This window comes from Pleurodeles waltl, chromosome 12 (assembly GCF_031143425.1).
Source record: "Pleurodeles waltl isolate 20211129_DDA chromosome 12, aPleWal1.hap1.20221129, whole genome shotgun sequence".
Lineage (NCBI taxonomy): Eukaryota > Metazoa > Chordata > Amphibia > Caudata > Salamandridae > Pleurodeles > Pleurodeles waltl.
The window spans coordinates 21,246,887-21,272,877 of record NC_090451.1 but is presented as its reverse complement, the minus strand read 5'-3'; the positions used below and the strand labels follow the sequence as shown (position 1 = coordinate 21,272,877).

The 25,991-nt window shown below is 52.0% G+C and overlaps 1 protein-coding gene across 3 annotated transcripts in view; it reads right to left on the bottom strand.

The window, feature by feature from the left end:
• ABCA7 (ATP binding cassette subfamily A member 7) overlaps positions 1 to 25,991 on the bottom strand; it is a 243,777-nt gene that overhangs the window by 67,876 nt on the left and 149,910 nt on the right. For all 3 annotated transcript variants that reach the window (XM_069218017.1, XM_069218018.1, XM_069218019.1), the window contains exons 34-41: positions 16,176 to 16,281; positions 15,569 to 15,643; positions 11,908 to 12,077; positions 9,195 to 9,372; positions 8,195 to 8,310; positions 2,665 to 2,809; positions 1,848 to 1,971; positions 1,439 to 1,568 (exon numbers count right to left, since the gene is read on the bottom strand). In XM_069218017.1, coding sequence (XP_069074118.1) covers positions 1,439 to 1,568; positions 1,848 to 1,971; positions 2,665 to 2,809; positions 8,195 to 8,310; positions 9,195 to 9,372; positions 11,908 to 12,077; positions 15,569 to 15,643; positions 16,176 to 16,281 — 1,044 coding nt within the window. The remainder of the gene's footprint in view (positions 1 to 1,438; positions 1,569 to 1,847; positions 1,972 to 2,664; positions 2,810 to 8,194; positions 8,311 to 9,194; positions 9,373 to 11,907; positions 12,078 to 15,568; positions 15,644 to 16,175; positions 16,282 to 25,991) is intronic.

Below are 25,991 nucleotides of genomic sequence, written 5' to 3'. Positions count from 1 at the left end.
AGCCTCAAGGCTTTTATGTCTGGTGAGAGTCCTGCTGGAAACGCTGCGGCACGATTAGCGACGCCGGTGCAGTGCCGCAGGAGGATATACTGTAGTGCCCTGTTATACGTATTATTTTCTGAAGGGGTCCGTTTTATTGCTGTGTTGCTGCTTGGAAGCTGGGATTGGTAGGGCTCAATTTACTTGAACTTTGGTGGTCCCGGCTCTTCTTCTTTCTTTTTTTTTTTTTTTTTTTTTTTTTTAATTTTAATTGTTATTTATTTGCTTCCCCAATTGTCTCTCCTCCTTATTACTTGGTTATTTGTTAGCCCAGGCTTAATGCGCAAGGAAACGCCTGTTCAATGCCATCAGATGTTTTGGGTGTGGAGCCAAGAATAAAGGGCAGCCGGTGGGATCCCCTCCCCTCTCGCGGGGAACGCAGCTCCAGCCTGCACGGCAACCCCGAGTCTCAATGGTGGCCGCACGTCCCAGCGGCACCTGTCATGTGGAGCAAGTGGAGCCAGCCGGCTTCACACGGGAGTGTGGCTGTATCAGGCCGAGCGCATCGGGTCGAACGCGGCCCCCAGGCGCGTGGTCCCGGAGCCGGGGAACAAGCGCCTCCTCACCTTCGTCGGCGCCCGCCTCCCCGCCCCGGGAGACGGGACAAATCCCAGCGCGTCGGGAACCCGTCCGTGGCTCCCGACGCAGCTGCCTCGGCACTAGAGGTGCCGCGTCGCGTCGGCCCCGGCAGGAAAGGCCCAGGCTCCATGGGCCCCGGCGGCCGCGCCCAGGACCGCAGCCGACCCCACGGCACCCGGAACGCCGCGGTCGGATTCGGTCAAAGCAGCGCCGGCATCCCAGGTAGAGCATACGTCGTCTCGCACGAACAGTGGTGCGGGCGCCTGTTACAGGATATTTAACACGGGCCGGGATCAGAGCTACGAACTATGCGACCATCCCGGTCGCCATTTTGGCCACGCCCCCCTGCACTCACCTCTTCTTACTGATAAAATCACACATTGTTGTGGAATCTGATAGCCTTTACTCTGCTTGCATGCCAGGTGGTTCCCCTGGCACATTGTACATTGGGGGCAGACAGCAGACGCGTGCACCCAAGGAATGTTCCCAAAACAAGAGGTGGAGACCTTGTGAGAGGCAACGCGCTCATTGGTTAAAGTGGGAAATCTATGGCCTAAGAAACCTGAGCTGAAGCTGGGAACAGTGAACAACAAGAGAGAGAAAGGTGCCAGGGTTTCACCCATGAAATAACTGTGCATGAGACGCAGATTTCCACCAGAAGGGGATTGGAGAAGGTGCAACGACACCGGGGCCATGGGATGTGCCCCCAAATGACGCAGACGCAAATGTAGGATGTTAAAAAGGTACCCAAGGACTGAGAAGCATTCCAATAATAGTGCACCACTCCATGCTTGGAGCATCATGGCTCCTGCCCACTCACCTGAATGAGACAAAGAACTTGTACTGCAGGAGGAGGGTGAACAGGAAAAAGATGACCCCCTCAACAGCCATGGCAAACAGGTTCTTTCCGGCGACATCCCAGGAGAGTGGGGACACGGAGGGCACCTCACCTACAGTGGAGTAAAGCGGGCACAGATTATGAGCGATAACTGGGGCACAGAGGGAGGCTGAAGAAATGTGACACAAGGCAAGAGGCCTAAAGGAGGTGTAGGGTCTGAGGGGTCAGAAGCAGGTACCGAGTGAGTGGGTTGGCATGGGGAGAAGGGGGCAAGTGATCAGGGGGTTGAAGAGGGTGGGTTGGCAGGGTGCAAGCTGATGCACAGCATGAAAGAACCAAAGAGGGCGCAGATTGGTCTCAAGAAGCACAAGAAGGCCAGGGAAGTACTCACCAAATCGCTCGAAGGCATCTGCTATTGCCTGGTTCTTCACCATGTCTATGAGGCCTCGTCCCAGGCAGAAGTGGGGGAACACCAGGAAGACTTTCTTTAGGATGGTGTTGACGTCCTTCAGTTTCTGGTTTCGGAGAACAGAAAAGACAGCATTCACACATCAATCCTTGTGCCTCCTGCAGTGGTTATTCACAACCAGAAGAGCCATGTTCCCCCTCTTAAAAATACTCCTGTCCAGATTGACACTAATGACACAAATGCAACATACCTCCCCATTCATGATACATTTCCACAAACTAAGCTACCACTCCCTGAACCACAACAACCACATTACTACTCTAAGAAACACTGTCCACCACACCCCACAGCTTTATAATAACGCACGAACATCATTCACTCCCACATCCACCAACTCGAATATTTTCAGAACCATCTCATTCAGCTTTCAAACACCCTTGACTCTATTAGCCACCTTTCAACTACCTCAAGCACCAAAACTCCCCCATGATGACACCAAACCAACAATCAAGCTTCACTCCAACCTCTACCTACTCCCCCAAACACAACCTTTCTCAATTACCCCACCAATCCCCAGGTTCTCTTGGTCTATTTACAATGGCAGCCTAAAACCTGTAACCCCTAGAAAGTCCAAGGCCCTTAGCCAGTGAGTGCTTCAGTGGCCTACCAGATACATCCTCATCACTAGCACCAGGCCTTGCCTTGCTTGCACCACTATGCATTGTATGAGCCATCCTTCACATGCCTTCTCACCCGCTGCGTGACCCTCTCATCTCTAACCACTCCGCCCCACACTCACCTGGTCTGGGAAGAGCTCAAGCACAAAGGTGGAGACACTGCCGTTGATCCCGATGAAGAGGTTAATGCAGGTGAGAGCCACGTAGGCCGTGCTGGGCACTCGGAAGATGAAGGAAGCAGGGTACATCAGAGGAGTGATGGACCAACTGGAGGGAGAGATGCCACAGGCGTGAGACCAACAACAGGGAGAAGACAGAGAGGACGGAGAGAGATAACACAAAGAAGACAGAAACCTGAGGAGGGAGGGATACAGCATGACTACAACTTCACTAAGAGAGAATTAGAGACAGCGGAGAGGGAACCTTGACTTAAAAAAAGAGAGAGAGAGAGTATGGAGAGGGAACCTTGACCTAAAAGAGAAAGGGAGAAAGAGAGTGGAGCGGGAACCTTGACCTAAAAAGGGGAGAGAGAGAGAGAAGTGGGAGGATTGAGATAGAAAGCAGAAGGAGAACTGCAGTGGGAGACAGATCAAAGTAAGTGAGACCACTGGGAGAGAGACAGATCACTGAAAAAAAGGAAGGAGGCAATATTGAGAAAGAGAGCCTGAGGGAATAAGAAGTGAGACACACTCAGGGATTGCGAGTCAAAGCAAGGATACCAGTGTGTGTCACCGCCACCCCCTGGAAAAGGAAGAGATCTGAGTCCTCCACACCCTCAGACTGTGCCCACAGTCCACACTCAGAGACAGGAGGAGGCCCCTCAGACTGTGCCCACAGTCCACACTCAGAGACAGGAGGAGGCCCCTCAGACTGTGCCCACAGTCCACACTCAGAGACAGGAGGAGGACCCCCAGACTGTGCCCACAGTCCCCAGACTGGGCCCACAGTCCACACTCAGAGACAGGAGGAGGACCCCCAGACTGTTTCCACAGTCCACACTCGGAGACAGGAGGAGGACCCCCAGACTGGGCCCACAGTCCACACTCAGAGACAGGAGGAGGAGGAGGAACCCCAGACTGGGCCCACAGTCCACACTCAGAGACAGAAGGAGGACCCTCAGACTGTGCCCACAGTCCACACTCAGAGACAGGAGGAGGACCCTCAGACTGGGCCCACAGTCCACACTCAGAGACAGGAGGAGGACCCTCAGACTGGGCCCACAGTCCACACTCAGACAGGAGGAGGACCCTCAGACTGTGTCCACAGTCCACACTCGGAGACAGGAAGAGGACCCTCAGACTGTGCCCACAGTCCACGCTCAGAGACAGGAGGAGAACCCTCAGACTGCGCCCTCAGTCCACACTCTGAGACAGGAGGAGGATCCTCAGACTGTGCCCACAGTCCACACTCAGAGACAGGAGGAGGACCCTCAGACTGTGCCCACAGTCCACACTCGGAGACAGGAGGAGGACCCTCAGACTGGGCCCACAGTCCACGCTCAGAGACAGGAGGAGGACCCTCAGACTGTGCCCACAGTGCCCACAGTCCACACTCAGAGACAGGAGGAGGACCCTCAGACTGTGCCCACAGTCCACAATCAGAGACAGGAGGAGGACCCTCAGACTGCGCCCACAGTCCACACTCGGAGACAGGAGGAGGACCCTCAGACTGCGCCCACAGTCCACACTCAGAGACAGGAGGAGGACCCCCAGACTGTGCCCACAGTCCACAATCAGAGACAGGAGGAGGACCCTCAGACTGCGCCCACAGTCCACACTCGGAGACAGGAGGAGGACCCTCAGACTGTGCCCACAGTCCACAATCAGAGACAGGAGGAGGACCCTCAGACTGCGCCCACAGTCCACACTCGGAGACAGGAGGAGGACCCTCAGACTGCGCCCACAGTCCACATTTAGAGACAGGAGGAGGACCCTCAGACTGGGCCCACAGTCCACACTCAGAGACAGGAGGAAGACCCTCAGACTGTGTCCACAGTCCACGCTCAGAGACAGGAGGAGGACCCTCAAACTGTGCCCACAGTCCACGCTCAGAGACAGGAGGAGGAGGAGGACCCCCAGATTGGGCCCACAGTCCACACTCAGAGACAGGAGGAGGACCCCCAGACTATTTCCACAGTCCACACTCGGAGACAGGAGGAGGACCCCCAGACTGGGCCCACAGTCCACACTCAGAGACAGGAGGAGGAGGAGGACCCCCAGACTGGGCCCACAGTCCACACTCAGAGACAGGAGGAGGACCCTCAGACTGCGCCCACAGTCCACACTCAGAGACAGGAGGAGGACCCCCAGACTGTGCCCACAGTCCACAATCAGAGACAGGAGGAGGACCCTCAGACTGCGCCCACAGTCCACACTCGGAGACAGGAGGAGGACCCTCAGACTGTGCCCACAGTCCACAATCAGAGACAGGAGGAGGACCCTCAGACTGCGCCCACAGTCCACACTCGGAGACAGGAGGAGGACCCTCAGACTGCGCCCACAGTCCACATTTAGAGACAGGAGGAGGACCCTCAGACTGGGCCCACAGTCCACACTCAGAGACAGGAGGAGGACCCTCAGACTGGGCCCACAGTCCACACTCAGAGACAGGAGGAGGACCCTCAGACTGTGCCCACAGTCCACGCTCGGAGACAGGAGGAGGACCCTCAGACTGTGCCCACAGTCCACACTCGGAGACAGGAGGAGGACCCTCAGACTGTGCCCACAGTCCACACTCGGAGACAGGAGGAGGACCCTCAGACTGGGCCCACAGTCCACACTCAGAGACAGGAGGAGGACCCTCAGACTGGGCCCACAGTCCACACTCAGAGACAGGAGGAGGACCCTCAGACTGTGTCCACAGTCCACACTCGGAGACAGGAAGAGGACCCTCAGACTGTGCCCACAGTCCACGCTCAGAGACAGGAGGAGGACCCTCAGACTGCGCCCTCAGTCCACACTCTGAGACAGGAGGAGGATCCTCAGACTGTGCCCACAGTCCACACTCAGAGACAGGAGGAGGACCCTCAGACTGTGCCCACAGTCCACACTCGGAGACAGGAGGAGGACCCTCAGACTGGGCCCACAGTCCACGCTCAGAGACAGGAGGAGGACCCTCAGACTGTGCCCACAGTGCCCACAGTCCACACTCAGAGACAGGAGGAGGACCCTCAGACTGTGCCCACAGTCCACAATCAGAGACAGGAGGAGGACCCTCAGACTGCGCCCACAGTCCACACTCGGAGACAGGAGGAGGACCCTCAGACTGCGCCCACAGTCCACACTCAGAGACAGGAGGAGGACCCCCAGACTGTGCCCACAGTCCACAATCAGAGACAGGAGGAGGACCCTCAGACTGCACCCACAGTCCACACTCGGAGACAGGAGGAGGACCCTCAGACTGTGCCCACAGTCCACAATCAGAGACAGGAGGAGGACCCTCAGACTGCGCCCACAGTCCACACTCGGAGACAGGAGGAGGACCCTCAGACTGCGCCCACAGTCCACATTTAGAGACAGGAGGAGGACCCTCAGACTGGGCCCACAGTCCACACTCAGAGACAGGAGGAAGACCCTCAGACTGTGTCCACAGTCCACGCTCAGAGACAGGAGGAGGACCCTCAGACTGTGCCCACAGTCCACGCTCAGAGACAGGAGGAGGAGGAGGACCCCCAGACTGGGCCCACAGTCCACACTCAGAGACAGGAGGAGGACCCCCAGACTGTTTCCACAGTCCACACTCGGAGACAGGAGGAGGACCCCCAGACTGGGCCCACAGTCCACACTCAGAGACAGAAGGAGGACCCTCAGACTGTGCCCACAGTCCACACTCAGAGACAGGAGGAGGACCCTCAGACTGGGCCCACAGTCCACACTCAGAGACAGGAGGAGGACCCTCAGACTGGGCCCACAGTCCACACTCAGACAGGAGGAGGACCCTCAGACTGGGCCCACAGTCCACACTCAGAGACAGGAGGAGGACCCTCAGACTGTGCCCACAGTCCACACTCGGAGACAGGAGGAGGACCCTCGGACTGTGCCCACAGTCCACACTCAGAGACAGGAGGAGGAGGACCCCCAGACTGGGCCCACAGTCCACACTCAGAGACAGGAGGAGGACCCTCAGACTGTGCCCACAGTCCACACTCGGAGACAGGAGGAGGACCCTCAGACTGTGTCCACAGTCCACGCTCAGAGACAGGAGGAGGACCCTCAGACTGTGCCCACAGTGCCCACAGTCCACACTCGGAGACAGGAGGAGGACCCTCAGACTGTGCCCACAGTCCACACTCGGAGACAGGAGGAGGACCCTCAGACTGTGTCCACAGTCCACGCTCAGAGACAGGAGGAGGACCCTCAGACTGTGCCCACAGTCCACACTCGGAGACAGGAGGAGGACCCTCAGACTGGGCCCACAGTCCACGCTCAGAGACAGGAGGAGGAGGAGGACCCCCAGACTGGGCCCACAGTGCCCACAGTCCACACTCGGAGACAGGAGGAGGATCCTCAGACTGCGCCCTCAGTCCACACTCGGAGACAGGAGGAGGACCCTCAGACTGGGCCCACAGTCCACGCTCAGAGACAGGAGGAGGACCCTCAGACTGTGCCCACAGTCCAAGCTCGGAGACAGGAGGAGGACCCTCGGACTGTGCCCGCAGTCCACACTCAGAGACAGGAGGAGGACCCTCAGACTGTGCCCACAGTGCCCACTCGGAGACAGGAGGAGGACCCTCAGACCCGTGCCCACAGTCCACAATCAGAGACAGGAGGAGGACCCTCAGACTGTGCCCACAGTCCACGCTCGGAGACAGGAGGAGGACCCTCAGACTGTGCCCACAGTCCACGCTCGGAGACAGGAGGAGGACCCTCGGACTGTGCCCACAGTCCACACTCGGAGACAGGAGGAGGACCCTCAGACTGTGCCCACAGTCCACACTCGGAGACAGGAGGAGGACCCTCAGACTGTGCCCACAGTCCACACTCAGAGACAGGAGGAGGACCCTCAGGCTGTGCCCACAGTGCCCACAGTCCACACTCAGAGACAGGAGGAGGACCCTCAGACTGTGCCCACAGTCCACGCTCAGAGACAGGAGGAGGAGGAGGACCCCCAGACTGGGCCCACAGTGCCCACAGTCCACACTCGGAGACAGGAGGAGGATCCTCAGACTGCGCCCTCAGTCCACACTCGGAGACAGGAGGAGGACCCTCAGACTGTGCCCACAGTCCACACTCAGAGACAGGAGGAGGACCCTCAGACTGTGCCCACAGTCCACGCTCAGAGACAGGAGGAGGACCCTCAGACTGTGCCCACAGTCCACACTCGGAGATAGGAGGAGGACCCTCAGACTGTGCCCACAGTCCACACTCGGAGACAGGAGGAGGACCCTCAGACTGTGCCCACAGTCCACACTCAGAGACAGGAGGAGGACCCTCAGGCTGTGCCCACAGTGCCCACAGTCCACACTCAGAGACAGGAGGAGGACCCTCAGACTGTGCCCACAGTCCACAATCAGAGACAGGAGGAGGATCCTCAGACTGCGCCCTCAGTCCACACTCTGAGACAGGAGGAGGACCCTCAGACTGTGCCCACAGTGCCCACAGTCCACGCTCGGAGACAGGAGGAGGAGTAACAGTGGTGCCCCACATCACTCACCCATAGAACAGCAGGAGCAGGACGAGCGCCGGAAGGTTGTCGTGGGACACATAGGCCTCCTGCTGGAAGCAGACGAAGATCAGGATGACCAGCACTGCAGGGACCAGGTAATTGCACTAGAACCAGAGACGGTGAGAGTTCAGCGGGCTACAAGATCATGAGAGCTCTCGTGGCTCACTGAATAGTTATAATATTTCACTCGCTTCAGATTGAGATCTGCATAGTGTGCCATGCATTAGGGTGACAGATAAGGGATGCAAAAATCCAAAAAGCTTAAAGTGCAACAACTATTTCTGCACAGCCGTGGGACATGTGGATCCATAATCAGAACAGACAGTAAGCCACCAAAGAGATCGTAAAACCAAATCCAGGGCGGTTTTAGTTCCTCTACGCCCAGACACGGCAGTGAAGACACACATGCACTCCGCCACGCTGTAATTTCATATCAGAAACAAATAATGCTGTGGCCTGAAGTAAAAACTACTGCGCTAACCCAACTACCAAGAAATAAATACCATTATAATTTTTACTAGGTGTCACCATTGATTATCCCATGTGTTGCGCAGAAGGGGAATCCCTCTTCTGAAACTGCAGAATCTACAAGAACCTATTGCTACCAATTCTTTAAAACATACATAGATTGGGCTTTAGCTCGCACAAACAAGAGAATTACCCACTCACCTCCTGCTGCTGTCTGGTTGGTGTACTATGGCTTGCATTGCACTGCCTGGCGGATTACGTTACATCCCAAAATTGCACTGAATTATCACTTAAAATTCATAGAGCCATTATTTACAAAACGCAATTGTTCATTTTACTTTTGATTGCAGCCAGCTTTATAATGTTTTAATCACACTTCAAAATGAAAGCCAGATGTACTCGCTTCGCCAATGCTTGTTAGAGTAAATGACTGATGAAAAAGTGTGAAATGGAAGAGTGACCTTGACAAATCATTACGGATCCTGGGGTGGTCTTACCAGGTGCATCTCAGATGACTTACCATGTCCCAGGCGAAGTTTCCCAGCCAGTACACAAGGGGGTTCATTCCGCTGACAAACTGCAGGTGCTTGGCTTTGCTGACACGCTCCTCGATCAGAAACAGCACAAAGCTTGCCGGCACAAAGGACAGGGCAAACATGACGCATATGGAAATCAGGACGTCCACTGATGTGGTCAACCTGGGAGCCAAGAAGGGAAACAACACCTCAGCAAACAGTGGAGTATGGACAGAGCTAAATGTTTAAGAAAGAATGACTGCAGAGGCCTGGAGTGTGTGTGTGTGTAGAAAGGGGGGGGCTAGGGACTGAATGAGAAGACACTGAAGTTGCCCCAGGTGAGACAGGTTTGACTTGTCTGCAAAGAAAGAGGTGTGAAGCATCTGCCACTCCACAGTGTATGTGCTTTCTACACACAAGCACAGAGCATGCAACAGCCAGCATGCATTCACCGAAGCACAGGCGTGCACACACAGCATTCCTCAGGTTACACACTGAACATGCACTGATCTATACATGTAAAGTGCATGCCTTGGCCTCCTTACAGAATGTGCCTGCCTTCAGATATTTCATGCTTCAGACTGTACACAGTGTGCTGATGTGCACAGGGTGCCAAGAGACGCATGACACAGGCACAGATCAGTCACCAGCTTTCAGACAGGATACTGGAACTGTACACATACTAGGCAGACAAAGAGCGAGTGTTGTTGCTGGGACGAAAGTCCTCTCAATATAGCTTGGGAAAGCTGGACTCTTGTGCCTTGTGACCTTTTCCTGGCCTGCCCTAAGCTATTGTTTCAGTTAACAAAACAAACTGCAAGTAAACTGGAGATGTGTGATGTTTCTCAGTAGTAACACTGGTCATAACTGAAGCACTGACAGAAACAATGAAAAAATGGCAGTCCCTAGCTTTGGTTGGTACCACAAAGAACCCAAGTGGAGGGAAAGGATGTGCGTTGACTTAAGACGATGCAGAGGACAGCCTCTGGTACAGGCCATGGTGCTTTCGAGGCGTTGCAAGAGTTTATCAACAGTTTTATTGCATCTTTATCCTTGGGAACTGACAACCTTCCTACCTATGGAGGTTCACTCCATCTCCTAAGGATTTTACTTGGCCTGGTAACCAACAAAGTAATATTTTGGCTTGTGATGTATGAAGTGGTTGATGTATTCTGCGGGGTGCTGTTTTTCCAGAGTGAAGTGTTGATGTCAGGGAGAGACGTAAAAGCACGATGCACAACTAGGAAAGGCGGCGTCTGTTCTCTGTACCAAGGGATTCACATTAGAGGAAGAAAACTCTAAGCCTGGGTGATATTCAATACTTTGGATGTGAGAATGAAGGCTGAGAATGAAAGACAGCCTAGTGCACAAAACAAGGGAAAGTCCTAGCACCTATGATTACGGATTAATGATTGTTCTCGCTAGGGTTAGGTAAGCTCCACATTATTTGTGAAGAAATTTAACAATCTGCAAATGGACAAGGAAACTGCTGAAGACGGGGTTGGGTTTAGGAGGGTAAGAGCTGTGAAGATAAGGTTAGTAGATTTGTGGAAGATGTTTGTGAGATACCCAGTGATGTAGTATTAACAAGGATGACAGTTCTTACAAATTAGGGTGATGCTGGGTGTTGGACCTTGCCCTATTTGCGGGGCCATCCTCAAACTTTTTGACTTCTTTCTCCTATTTTTTTCTGCCCTGTTTTTGTTGGCTTTAGGACTCTGGGCACTTTATCACTACTAACCAGTGCTAAAGTGCATCTGCTCTCTCTGGTGACTGGTTTCTCCCTGATTGACCTATACGATTTCCTAGTAGGTCCCTAGTATAGTGCACTAGAGGTGCCCAGGGCCTGTAAATCAAATGCTACTAGTGGGCCTGCAGCACTGGTTGTGCCACCCACATGAGTAGCCCTGTAAACATTGCTCAGTCCTGCCACTGCAGTGTCTGTGTGTGCAGTTTTGAACTGCCATTTCGAGTGCACGCACTTGCCAGACTCACACCTTCCTTTTTACTACATATAAGTTACCCCTAACGCAGGCCCAAGGCAGCCCCACGGGCAGGGTGCAGTGTATTTAAGAGGCAGGACATGTACTGGTGTGTTTTACATGTCCTGCTAGTGAAACACTGCTTAATTCGTTTTTCACTATTGTAAGGCCGATCTCTCCCTTAGAGTAACATGGGGGTTGCCTTGAAATATCTTTTAAGTGTAATTTCCCATTGAAAGCAGATAGAGATGTGGAGTTTGGGGTCTCTGAACTCGCAATATAAAAATACATCTTTTGGCGAAGTTGTTTTTTGAATTGTAGGTTTGAAAATGCCACTTTTAGAAAGTGAGCATTTTCTTCCCTAAGCATTCTGTGCCTCTGCCTGTCTGTGGAATACACGTCTGGGTCAGGGTGACTGTTGGGCTGTTTGTGAATTCACCAGGCTGATGGGTATTACTGACCTAGAGTGGTGGGAGGAGCGGACACCTGCACCTGAATAGGGCTGTGTCTGGCCTTGTGCAAAGCAGTCTCCAAACCCCTGGAGTGTGTCTGAGGCCAGAGGAGGAGAGGCAGGGTCTTGTGCATTACAAAGACCTCTCTTTAAATTTCACGGTATTGATCTCCCCTGTTGACCCCCAGGAAGCAGTGAGTGAGACTCTTATGGTAATGGAGGGCACTACAGAACAGGTGAAGGGGCAGAGACATCCTTTAGCATGGCATACTGTCTCACACTCACAGGGCCACCTCTGAGAGCTGGTCCTTGGTCAGGTTCAGGGGGTGATTGAGTGCCGAGATCCCATACAAAGTGGGGTCAGCGTCTCTTGGGAGTGATGCTCGCAGGAGCCCATTATGCAGAACGTTAACAAAGGACACCATGGCATGCCAGCCTTTGTTGTTAAACCAAACCTGGAAGAGAAAGAGACCATCATTAAACCATGGTGAAGACATGGAGAAAGAGAGAAGAGCATAGAGGAACAGATGGAACAGAGAAGACAAAGAAAGAATGTGAAAAAAAACTAAAATCATGCACCCAGGGAACATATAAGAGGCCGATAGAGTAGAAACTGAGAGGACAGAGAAAGAAAAAAATCAAAAGCAGGAACAGGACAACAAAAATAAATCACTAGATAAATGTGGGAAACAGTGTATGAAACAGAAACCCCCAACACCAGACGGCGGACTATGCACAACATGTGTATCTGCAGCTACACATGCCATCGAACACAAGAACACAATACGTAGAGAGAAGCTGGCATGGTTGAGATCGGTGAGGGAGAAGGCGTGAAACTGAAACGAGAACACAATAAGTAGAGAGAAGCTTGCATGGTTGAGATCGGTGAGGGAGAAGGCGTGAAACTGAAACGAGAACACAATAAGTAGAGAGAAGCTTGCATGGTTGAGATTGGTGAGGGAGAAGGCATGAAACTGAAATGAAAACACAATAAGTAGAGAGAAGCTGGCATGGTTGAGATCAGTGAGGGAGAAGGCGTGACACTGAAACGAGAACACAATAAGTAGAGAGAAGCTGGCATGGTTGAGATCAGTGAGGGAGAAGGCGTGAAACAAACGAGAACACAATAAGTAGAGAGAAGCTTGCATGGCTGAGATCAGTAAGGGAGAAGGCGTGATACTGAAACGAGAACACAATAAGTAGAGAGAAACTTGCATGGCTGAGATCAGTAAGGGAGAAGGCGTGACACTGAAACAAGAACACAATAAGTAGAGAGAAGCTGGCATGGTTGAGATTGGTGAGGGAGAAGGCGTGAAACTGAAATGAAAACACAATAAGTAGAGAGAAGCTGGCATGGTTGAGATCAGTGAGGGAGAAGGCGTGACAATGAAACGAGAACACAATAAGTAGAGAGAAGCTGGCAAGGTTGAGATCAGTGAGGGAGAAGGCGTGAAACAAACGAGAACACAATAAGTAGAGAGGAGCTCGCATAGATGGCTGAGATCAGTAAGGGAGAAGGTGTGATACTGAAACGAGAACACAATAAGTAGAGAGAAACTTGCATGGCTGAGATCAGTAAGGGAGAAGGCATGACACTGAAACGAGAACACAATAAGTAGAGAGAAGCTCGCATGGTTGAGATCAGTGAGGGAGAAGGCGTGATACTGAAACAACAACACAATATGTAGAGAGAAACTTGCATGGCTGAGATCAGTAAGGGAGAAGGCGTGACACTGAAACCAGAACACAATAAGTAGAGAGAAGCTTGCATGGTTGAGATTGGTGAGGGAGAAGGCGTGAAACTGAAATGAAAACACAAGGAGAGAGAAGCTGGCATGGTTGAGATCTGTGAGGGAGAAGGCGTGACACTGAAACGAGAACACAATAAGTAGAGAGAAGCTGGCATGGTTGAGATCAGTGAGGGAGAAGGCATGAAACAAACGAGAACACAATAAGTAGAGGGAAGCATGCATGGCTGAGATCAGTAAGGGAGAAGGCGTGATGCTGAAACAAGAACACAATAAGTAGAGAGAAACTTGCATGGCTGAGATCAGTAAGTGAGAAGGCGTGACACTGAAACGAGAACACAATAAGTAGAGAGAAGCTGGCATGGTTGAGATCAGTGAGGGAGAAGGCTTGAAACAAATGAGAACACAATAAGGAGAGAGAAGCTCGCATGGTTGAGATCAGTGAGGGAGAAGGCGTGATACTGAAACAACAACACAATAAGTAGAGAGAAACTTGCATGGCTGAGATCAGTAAGGGAGAAGGCGTGACACTGAAACGAGAACACAATAAGTAGAGAGAAGCTCGCATGGTTGAGATCAGTAAGGGAGAAGGCGTGACACTGAAACGAGAACACAATAAGTAGAGAGAAGCTCGCATGGTTGAGATCGATGAGTGAGAAGGCGTGAAACTGAAACAAGAACACAATAAGTAGAGAGAAGCTTGCATGGTTGAGATTGGTGAGGCAGAAGGCATGAAACTGAAATGAAAATAGAATAAGTAGAGAGAAGCTTGCATGGCTGAGACTGGTGAGGGAGAAGGCGTGTAACTGAAATGAAAACACAATAAGTAGAGAGAATCTGGCAAGGTTGAGATCAGTGAGGGAGAAGGCGTGACACTGAAACAAGAACACAATAAGTAGAGAGAAGCTTGCATGTTTGAGATTGGTGAGGGAGAAGGCGTGAAACTGAAATGAAAACACAATAAGTAGAGAGAAGCTGGCATGGTTGAGATCAGTGAGGGAGAAGGCGTGAAACAAACGAGAACAATAAGTAGAGAGAAGCTCGCATGGCTGAGATCAGTAAGGGAGAAGGCGTGATACTGAAACAAGAACACAATAAGTAGAGAGAAACTTGAATGGCTGCGATCAGTAAGGGAGAAGGCGTGACACTGAAACAAGAACACAATAAGTAGAGAGAAGCTGGCATGGTTGAGATCAGTGAGGGAGAAGGCGTGACACTGAAACGAGAACACAATAAGTAGAGAGAAGCTGGCATGGTTGAGATCAGTGAGGGAGAAGGCGTGAAACAAACGAGAACACAATAAGTAGAGAGAGGCTTGCATGTTTGAGATCAGTGAGGAAGAAGGCGTAGTTCTAGATTCATTGATCTTTCGTGTCACCTTTTCTGCACCATCAGTCCTCCACTACCCTGATATACGACCTGCTTCTTCAAGTGCAGCACTGGGCTCTCCAGGCTTTTCAGGGTCGATGCCGGACAAACACTATGGAGGTCATTACAACCCTGGTGGTCAAAGACCGCCAGGGCTGTTCCGACGGAAGCACCGCCAACAGGCTGGCGGTGCTTCCCATGGTATTACGACCGCGGTCGAACCGCCGGGACCGGTGATTTTTCGCCACTTCAGTCCCGGTGGTTTTAATCCACCAGGGCAGCGCTGCTTGCAGCGCTGCCCTGGGGATTACGAGTCCCCCTACCGCCAGCCTTTTCCTGGTGGTTTGAACCGCCAGGAAAAGGCTGGCAGTACGGGGAGTCGCGGACCCCCTGACACGGCCCCGTGCAGCTTTTCACTGTCTGCTATGCAGAAAGTGAAAAGCGCGACGGGTGCAACTGCACCCGTCGCACGCCCGCAACACCGCCGGCTCCATTTGGAGCCGGCTCCTGTGTTGTGGCCGTGATCCCCGCTGGGCCGGCGGGCGGAAACCAGGTTTCCACCCGCCGGCCCAGCGGGGATCTCAAAATGACTGCGGCGTGAGTGCGGCCGCCCGGCAGTCCAACCTTGGCCGGCGGCCTATGTGCCTGCTTCAGCTTTAGTAGGGTCAGTCCAAGCCAGATGTCATCTCTCCCCTGGGCTATTCGGTGTTAATGCTGGGCAGACAAGGCAACCCTTCTCTGCCCCTCCCGGCCCTCCCCCAGAGTTAGTACCAAGCAAACAGGGTGACTCTTTTCAACCCCGGCAGGGTCCCCACTAGACACACACTTACCTTCACATTATCTCTGGCAGTCAGCCCTTGAATGAAATTGGGAAGGTTCACCAACAGCCGCTCAAGAGAGCCCCCCTGTAAGGAGAAATAGAGGGATATCACATCCTAGTACATGGCAAGTCCAACCGCCTCACTCCACCGCCATCCAGACAGAAGGAGCCTCAGGAACAGCTGGGGTGGACAATAGCTGTCAAGCTGTTTTTTACACCCTGTGGTCTCCATTCAAATATTCAAAAAGTGAAGGCAAGTCTTCCGCACCATGTGCAGGCCCAACCATATGCACCCACCTTGAGACAGCATGTTATTCCATACCTAAAGCCAACATTTTGTATCATTTCCATCCACCTTGCAATTGCACATCGCGCACCACTCTCCTGCATTCCATGCAAGACCAATCACCTTGTGTCAGGATCTCACCCAACCAACCATTGCATTCCCTATGTTAAACATTCCATACTGTAAGATTCTATTATCCAGCAGCAGCTTGCCAGGTGCTATAGCAGAGCTGCCCACGCGGTGACACTCTATTTTCTCACACATCAGTACCAGTGATGCTTACATCGGACCTGTATTTATCTACAATTGGACACAGTGTGCTGACACCTACCCGAGTCACATTGAGGAAAGAGCGGAGCTCCCGGGTGACTCCTTCCAGCTCGTCCACATTCAGGGCAGTCTCCGAGGTCCTGGCCCCGAGAGAGAATCCACCGTACCTGAGATGTGAGGGCGGAAAGGAAAGACGTGAGATAGGGCAGGTAGGAGGTGGAGAAGGTCAAACAACAAGAGGGGAGAGGGCGGAAGGGGATGCAATGGGGCATGGACAAAGAGAGGGCGTGGTGAAGAAAAGGAAAAGAAATGGAGGTGGGAAAGAGAGGAGGGATGTGGAAAGAATGAGTCAAAATGTGATAGGTGCGAGAAGAGAAAGAGGAGGACATCACTGCTAGTGCAGGGTTCACCATGAACTGCTCGTGGTTCACCAGCGCACATCACATACTAAACTGTGCCTCACTTCCTCTAACTGCTGATATCACCCATTTCACAGACTCACATTTTATCAGCCTTTGTAGGATGGAAGTCAGATCTGCGAGCATTTCAACTTCTGAGGCAAGCACCACACTTCTGCAGAGGACAGTCTATTTACAGAGCTTTCCTGCTATTGTGAGGCATCCCAGAAGTGAACTCACTGCCGCAGCCCAAGCTATGTATCTCCAGAGCGCTGTACGTCCCCCATTCAGCAGACAACCCTGTGCTTTTTGTAAACAACATGCTCCATTAGTACTGTGTGAGGGAGATGAATGCACTGAATTGATGCTTGTAAAGTGCTCCAATTTAAATACTCTCCGGTGGGGCAGTTGGACTGTGTGCACCAGTACTCTGGCCAGAGCGAGAGGCCAGGCCTTGAGTATATGGAGACACCTTATTATAGTGTTTCACAATAAAATGAGAATGTACACAAGGAACTCTGTGACCTGAGCAGGCAGGTCAGAGTAATCAGGACATTTGTGGCATGGAAAGCGGCTTCAGGTGTGCAGGTGTACCTGTATGCGACAAACTGTGATAAAGAAATACAGTGCTCTTGCATGCTGGATGAATGCAGACGCAGTTACTCTAACTGCACTCTGGAGGCCTGGGACTCCTACAGTATACTCTGTGGTATGAAAATATAGCCTTTCAGTATGCAGGTAACATGAACATGTACGTGCTCTGTGGTAGATAGACACAGGCCTCCCATGTGCAAGTAACACTAGTGTGCAGACTGAATGAACATGCAGCTCTCTGTGGTAAAGAGACACAGGCTTCTGGTGGACAAGTAGCGTGCACATGTAGGTACTCTGTGGTAGATAGACACATGCCTCCCATGTGCAACTAACACTAGTGTGCAGACTGAATGAACATGCAGCTCTCTGTGGTAAAGAGACACAGGCTTCTGGTGGACAAGTAGCGTGCACATGTAGGTACTCTGTGGTAGGGAGACACAGGCTTCTGGTGGACAAGTAGCGTGCACATGTAGGTACTCTGTGGTAGGGAGACACAGGCTTCTGGTGGACAAGTAGCAACCACGTGTAGGTACTCTGTGGTAGAGAGACACAGGCTTCCGGTGGACAAGTAGCGTGCACATGTAGGTACTCTGTGGTAGAGAGACACAGGCTTCCGGTGGACAAGTAGCGTGCACATGTAGGTACTCTGTGGTGGGGAGAGATGGGCTTCTGGTGGACAAGTAGCATCCACGTGTAGGTACTCTGTGGTAGAGAGACACAGGCTTCCGGTAGACAAGAAGCGTGCACATCTAGGTAAACTGTGAAAGGGAGACACAGGCCTCTGGTGCACAAGTAGAGTGCACATGAAGGTACTCTCTGGTAGGGAGACACAGGTTTCTGGTGGACAAGAAGCGTGCACATGTAGGTAAACTGTGGAAGGGAGACACAGGCTTCTGGTGGACAAGTAGCAACCACGTGTAGGTACTCTGTGGTAGAGAGACACAGGCTTCCGGTGGACAAGTAGCGTGCACATGTAGGTACTCTGTGGTAGGGAGACAGGCTTCTGGTGGACAAGTAGCGTGCACATGTAAGTACTCTGTGGTAGGGAGACACAGGCTTCTGGTGGACAAGTAGCAACCACGTGTAGGTACTCTGTGGTAGAGAGACACAGGCTTCCGGTGGACAAGTAGCGTGCACATGTAGGTACTCTGTGGTAGGGAGACACAGGCTTCTGGTGGACAAGTAGCGTGCACATGTAGGTACTCTGTGGTAGGGAGACACAGGCTTCTGGTGGACAAGTAGCGTGCACATATAGGTACTCTGTGGTGGGAAGAGACGGGCTTCTGGTGGACAAGTAGCAACCACATGTAGGTACTCTGTGGTAGGGAAACACAGGCTTCCGGTGGACAATTAGCGTGCACATGTAGGTACTCTGTGGTAGGGAGACACAGGCTTCTGGTGGACAAGTAGCGTGCACATGTAGGTACTCTGTGGTAGGGAGACACAGGCTTCTGGTGGACAAGTAGCGTGCACATATAGGTACTCTGTGGTAGGGAGAGATGGGCTTCCGGTGGACAAGTAGCACCCACGTGTAGGTACTCTGTGGTAGGGAGACACAGGCTTCCGGTGGACAAGAGGCATGCACATGTAGGTACTCTGTGGCAGAGAGACACAGTCTTCTGGTGGACAAGTAGCATGCACATGTAGGTACTCTGTGGTGGGGAGAGACGGGCTTCTGGTGGACATGTAGCAACCACGTGTAGGTACTCTGTGGTAGGGAAACACAGGCTTCCGGTGGACAATTAGCGTGCACATGTAGGTACTCTGTGGTAGGGAGACACAGGCTTCTGGTGGACAAGTAGCGTGCACATGTAGGTACTCTGTGGTAGGGAGAGATGGGCTTCTGGTGGACAAGTAGCATGCACATGTAGGTACTCTGTGGTGGGAAGAGACGGGCTTCTGGTGGACAAGTAGCAACCACATGTAGGTACTCTGTGGTAGGGAAACACAGGCTTCCGGTGGACAATTAGCATGCACATGTAGGTACTCTGTGGTAGGGAGGCACAGGCTTCTGGTGGACAAGTAGCGTGCACATGTAGGTACTCTGTGGTAGGGAGACACAGGCTTCTGGTGGACAAGTAGCGTGCACATATAGGTACTCTGTGGTAGGGAGAGATGGGCTTCCGGTGGACAAGTAGCATCCACGTGTAGGTACTCTGTGGTAGGGAGACACAGGCTTCCGGTGGACAAGAGGCATGCACATGTAGGTACTCTGTGGCAGAGAGACACAGTCTTCTGGTGGACAAGTAGCATGCACATGTAGGTACTCTGTGGTGGGGAGAGACGGGCTTCTGGTGGACAAGTAGCAACCACGTGTAGGTACTCTGTGGTAGGGAAACACAGGCTTCCGGTGGACAATTAGCGTGCACATGTAGGTACTCTGTGGTAGGGAGACACAGGCTTCTGGTGGACAAGTAGTGTGCACATGTAGGTACTCTGTGGTAGGGAGAGATGGGCTTCTGGTGGACAAGTAGCATGCACATGTAGGTACTCTGTGGTGGGAAGAGACGGGCTTCTGGTGGACAAGTAGCAACCAGATGTAGGTACTCTGTGGTAGGGAAACACAGGCTTCTGGTGGACAATTAGCGTGCACATGTAGGTACTCTGTGGTAGGGAGACACAGGCTTCTGGTGGACAAGTAGCGTGCACATGTAGGTACTCTGTGGTAGGGAGACAAAGGCTTCTGGTGGACAAGTATCGTGCACATATAGGTACTCTGTGGTAGGGAGAGATGGGCTTCCGGTGGACAAGTAGCATCCACGTGTAGGTACTCTGTGGTAGGGAGACACAGGCTTCCGGTGGACAAGAGGCATGCACATGCAGGTACTCTGTGGCAGAGAGACACAGGCTTCTGGTGGACAAGTAGCATGCACATGTAGGTACTCTGTGGTAGGGAGACACAGCCTTCTGGTGGACAAGTAGCATGCACATGTAGGTACTCTGTGGTAGGGAGACACAGGCTTCCAGTGGACAAGTAGCATGCACATATAGGTACTCTGTGGTAGGGAGACACAGGCTGCCAGTGGATAAGTAGCATCTATGTGTAGGTACTCTGTGGTAGGGAGACACAGGCTTCCGGTGGACAAGAAGCGTGTACATGTAGGTACTCTGTGGTAGGGAGAGATGGGCTTCCGGTGGACAAGTAGCATCCACGTGTAGGTACTCTGTGGTAGGGAGACACAGGCTTCCGGTGGACAAGAAGCGTGTACATGTAGGTACTCTGTGGTGGGGAGACACAGGCTTCCGGTGGACAAAAAGCGTGTACATGTAGGTACTCTGTGGTAGGGAGACACAGGCTTCCGGTGGACAAGAAGCGTGTACATGTAGGTACTCTGTGGTAGGGAGACACAGCCTTCTGGTGGACAAGTAGCGTGCACATGTAGGTACTCTGTGGTAGGGAGACACAGGCTTCCGGTGGACAAGTAGCATGCACATGTAGGTACTCTGTGGCAGAGAGACACATGCTTCTTGTGGACAAGTAGCGTGCACATCTAGGTAAACTGTGAAAGGGAGACACAGGCCTCTGGTGCACAAGTAGAGTGCACATGAAGGTACTCTGTGGTAGGGAGACACAGGTTTCTGGTGGACAAGAAGCGTGCACATGTAGGTAAACTGTGGAAGGGAGACACAGGCTTCTGGTGGACAAGTAGCGTGCACATGTAGGTATTCTGTGGTAGGGAGACACAGGCTTCCAGTGGACAAGCAGCAGGCACATGTAGGTACTCTGTGGTAGGAAGACACAGGCTTCTGGTGGACAAGCGGCGTGCACATGTAGGTACTCTGTGGCAGAGAGACACATGCTTCTGGTGGACAAGTAGCGTGCACATCTAGGTAAACTGTGAAAGGGAGACACAGGCCTCTGGTGCAAAAGTAGAGTGCACATGAAGGTACTCTGTGGTAGGGAGACACAGGTTTCTGGTGGACAAGAAGAGTGCACATGTAGGTAAACTGTGGACGGGAGACACAGGCTTCTGGTGGACAAGTAGCGTGCACATGTAGGTACTCTGTGGTAGGGAGACACAGGCTTCTTGTGGACAAGTAGCATGCACATGTAGGTACTCTGTGACAGAGAGACACAGGCTTCTGGTGGACAAGTAGCGTGCACATGTAGGTACTCTGTGGTGGGAAGAGATGGGCTTCTGGTGGACAAGTAGCATCCACGTGTAGGTACTCTGTGGTAGGGAAGCACAGGCTTCTGGTGGACAAGTAGAGTGCACATGTAGGTACTCTGTGGTAGGGAGACACAGCCTTCTGTTGGACAAGTAGCATGCACATGTAGGTACTCTGTGGTAGGGAGACACAGCCTTCTGGTGGACAAGTAGCGTGCACATGTAGGTACTCTGTGGTGGGGAGAGATGGGCTTCTGGTGGACAAGTAGCATCCACGTGTAGGTACTCTGTGGTAGAAAACACAGGCTTCTGGTGGACAAGTAGCGTGCACATGTAGGTACTCTGTGGTGGGGAGAGATGGGCTTCTGGTGGACAAGTAGCATCCACGTGTAGGTACTCTGTGCGAGGGAAACACAGGCTTCTGGTGGACAAGTAGCGTGCACATGTAGGTACTCTGTGGTAGGGAGACACAGGCTTCCGGTGGACAAGAAGCGTGGACATGTAGTTAACTGTGAAAGGGAGACACAGGCTTCTGGTGGACAAATAGCATGCACATATAGGTCCTCTCTGGTAGGGAGACACAGTCTTCTGGTGGACAAGTAGCGTCCACATGTATGTCCTCCCTGGAAGGGAGACATAGGCTTCTGGTGGACAAGTAGCGTGCACATGTAGGTACTCTGTGGTAGGGAGACACAGGCTTCCGGTGGAGAAGAAGCGTGGACATGTAGGTACTCTGTGGTGGGGAGAGACACAGGCTTCTGGTGGACAAGTAGCATGCACATATAGGTACTCTGTGGTAGGGAGACATGGGCTTCTGGTGGACAAGTAGCATCCACGTGTAGGTACTCTGTGTTAGGGAGACACAGGCTTCTGGTGGACAAGTAGCGTGCACATATAGGTACTCTGTGGTAGGGAGACACAGGCTTCTGGTGGACAAGTAGCGTGCACAAGTAGGTACTCTGTGGTAGGGAGACACAGGCGTCCGGTGGACAAGTAGCATGCACATATAGGTACTCTGTGGTAGGGAGACACATGCTTCTGGTGGACAAGTAGCGTGCACATGTAGGTACTCTGTGGTAGGGAGACACAGGCTTCCGGTGGACAAGAGGCATGCACATGTAGGTACTCTGTGGTAGGGAGACACAGGCTTCCGGTGGACAAGTAGCATGCACATATAGGTACTCTGTGGTAGGGCGACACAGGCTTCCGGTGGAAAAGTGGCGTGCACATATAGGTACTCTGTGGTAGGGAGGCACAGGCTTCTGGTGGACAAGTAGCATGCACATATAGGTACTCTGTGGTGGGGAGAGACGGGCTTCTGGTGGACCAGTAGCATCCACGTGTAGGTACTCTGTGGTAGGGAAACACAGGCTTCTGGTGGACAAGTAGAGTGCACATGTAGGTAATCTGTGGTAGGGAGACACAGGCTTCTGGTGGACAAGTGGCATGCACATGTAGGTACTCTGTGGCAGAGAGACACAGGCTTCTGGTGGACAAGTAGCGTGCACATATATGTACTCTGTGGTAGGGAGAGATGGGCTTCTGGTGGACAAGTAGCAACCACGTGTAGGTACTCTGTGGTAGGGAAACACAGGCTTCTGGTGGACAAGTAGCATGCACATGTAGGTACTCTGTGGTAGGGATACACAGCCTTCTGGTGGACAAGTAGCATGCACATGTAGGTACTCTGTGGTAGGGAGACACAGGCTTCCGGTGGACAAGTAGCATGCACATATAGTTACTATGTGGTGGGGAGACACATGCTTCTGGTGGACAAGTAGCGTGCACATGTAGGTACTCTGTGGTAGGGAGACACAGGCTTCCGGTGGACAAGAGGCATGCACATGTAGGTACTCTGTGGTAGGGAGACACAGGCTTCTGGTGGACAAGTGGCATGCACATGTAGGTACTCTGTGGTAGGGAGACACAGGCTTCCGGTGGACAAGAAGCGTGTACATATAGGTACTCTGTGGTAGGGAGACACAGGCTTCTGATGGACAAGAGGCATGCACATGTAGGTACTCTGTGGTAGGGAGACACAGGCTTCCGGTGGACAAGTAGCATGCACATATAGGTACTCTGTGGTAGGGAGACACAGGCTTCCGGTGGACAAGTGGCGTGCACATGTAGGTACTCTGTGGTAGGGAGACACAGGCTTCTGGTGGACAAGTGGCATGCACATGTAGGTACTCTGTGGTAGGGAGACACAGGCTTCTGGTGGACAAGTGGTGTGCACATATAGGTACTCTGTGGTGGGGAGAGACGGGCTTCTGGTGGACAAGTAGCATCCACGTGTAGGTACTCTGTGGTAGGGAAACACAGGCTTCTGGTGGACAAGTAGAGTGCACATGTAGGTACTCTGTGGCAGAGAGACACAGGCTTCTGGTGGACAAGTAGCATGCACATGTAGGTACTCTGTGGTAGGGAGAGATGGGCTTCTGGTGGACAAGTAGCATCCACGTGTAGGTACTCTGTGGTAGGGAAACACAGGCTTCTGGTGGACAAGTAGCGTGCACATGTAGGTACTCTGTGGTAGGGAGCTACAGGCTTCCGGTGGACAAGAAGCGTGGACATGTAGTTAACTGTGAAAGGGAGAGACAGGCTTCTGGTGGACAAGTAGCGTCCACATGTATGTCCTCCCTGGAAGGGAGACATAGGCTTCTGGTGGACAAGTAGCATGTAGGTACTCTGTGGTAGTGAGACACAGGCTTCCAGTGGACAAGATGCATCTGTGTGATTGTGGTCTGAGGCGCAGGGTCCTGGAAGGGCCGCCCCTTTGATAGGTTGTTGTGATTCCACCACTGGAGAGAGCGGCGAGTCTGGTGATCCAACAACAATAGATCCTGAGTCTGACCCTGTGCCTGAGACCATTGTGGAGAAGGACACTGGTGCAGTGGTCTCACGCGTAGTCTTGCATTGGGTACTATTGCTCTGCATGAAGCCATCATTCCCAATAGTTTCATCACTAGCTTTACTGTACACGTGTGGCTGTATTGTAGTTGAGATATTAGGCTGTGAAATGCTTGAACCCTTTCTGGGTTTGGATACGCTAATCCTGACTGAGTGTTCACGATTACTCCCTGATACGGTTGTATCTGTGATGGTTGCAGGTGGGATTTGTGATAATTGATTGTGAATCCTAGATTGTGTAGGGTATCTATGGTATACTGAGTGTGTTGCTGACAAATTTGGACTGTACTAGCTTTTATGAGGCAGTCGTCTAGATATGGGAAGACATGTATGTGGTGTCTTCGGAGGAATGCTGCAACTACTGCTAGGCATGTGGTCAACACCCTTGATGCTGTTGTTATCAAGAATGGTAGCACTTTGAATTGGTAGTGCTTGCCCGCTGTGAGAAATCTTAGATATTTGCGATCTACTGAATGTATGGGAATGTTGAAACAGGCATCTTTGAGGTGTAATGCTGTCATGTAATCCTGTTTTTCTGGTAGGGGGATGACGTCTTGTAGACTGACCATATGAAAGTGTTTTGAAAGGATGTAAAGATTGAGGGGTCTGAGATATAAAATTGGTCTTAGAGTACTGTCTTTCTTTGGTATTAAAGTACAGTGAATATACTCCAGATCCCTATATAGATACTATCGCCATGGCTTCTTTGAGCAGTAGTGATTATACCTCCTGTTTTAGTAGAGTGAGATGGCCCAGAGAGAGTCTGTGTGAACGAGGAGTAAAGTTTGGTGGAAATTAGTTCCAGACAATAACCATGTTGGATAATGCACAGAACCCACTGGTCTGCGGTGATGCTGTGCCATTGTGGAAAGACATTTAACAGTCTTCCTCCTACAGTGCTTTTTGGGAATGGTGAGGTCACTGTTTATTTGAGGTAGAGGAACCTCTGGAAGTGGATGGTTTGCCTCGTCTTCTATTGCCTCGTCCTCTACTGTTGGATCCTCTGTAGGAGCCTCTAAATGGTCCTCCTGTGTAGAAGTGCGAGGATTGTTTTTGTTGGGAAGTTGCTGTTTCTGTGCTGATGCTTGGAAGCCCCATCTAAACTGTGGCCTATGAAACTTTCCTCTGGAGGTTGTGGTGTGTAATGCACCCATCGCCTCAATGGTTTCAGAATCTTTCTTAAGTTTGTCTATAGTCGTATCAACTTCTGGGCTGAATAGACGCTCCTTGTCAAAGGGCATATTTAAGACAGCTTGCTGTATCTCGAATTTGAACCCTGAGCATCTTAACCAAGCATGTCTTCTGATGAGTACACTGGCGTTGACTCCTCCGGCTACAGCATCAGCTGCGTCAGTAGCAGATCTAAAAGCATTATTAGATATTGCCTGCCCTTCTGTGACTATTTGCTGTCCCTTTTTTGATGCTCTGGTGGAAGGTACTGCAACAGTTGTTCCATCTCGTCCCAGCGGGCCCTATCATTGCTAGCTAGGAGAGCCTGTGAGTTGGCTATCCTGCAGTGATTTGCAGCTTGTGAAGCTGCCCTTTCACCTGCTGCATCCATCTTCTTGCTCTCCTTGTCTGGAGGCGCCTCCTGTGGATTGACTGGTGGCCTGTCTCCTTGCTGCACTAACCACTGAGTCAGGTGGTAACTGAGGGTTGATTAACACTGTGTCTGAGGGTGCTGGTTTATATTTGTATCCACTCTAGGAGTGACAATTCTGGCCTCCACTGCTTCTTTGAAACTGTCAGATGAATGTCTGACCATTCCAGGGAGCACTGGGAGACACTGATATTCTTGGTGTGTAGACGCTAATGTGTCAAAGAGACAATCTTCCTCTTGTGATCTGTTCGCATCTGCACATTATG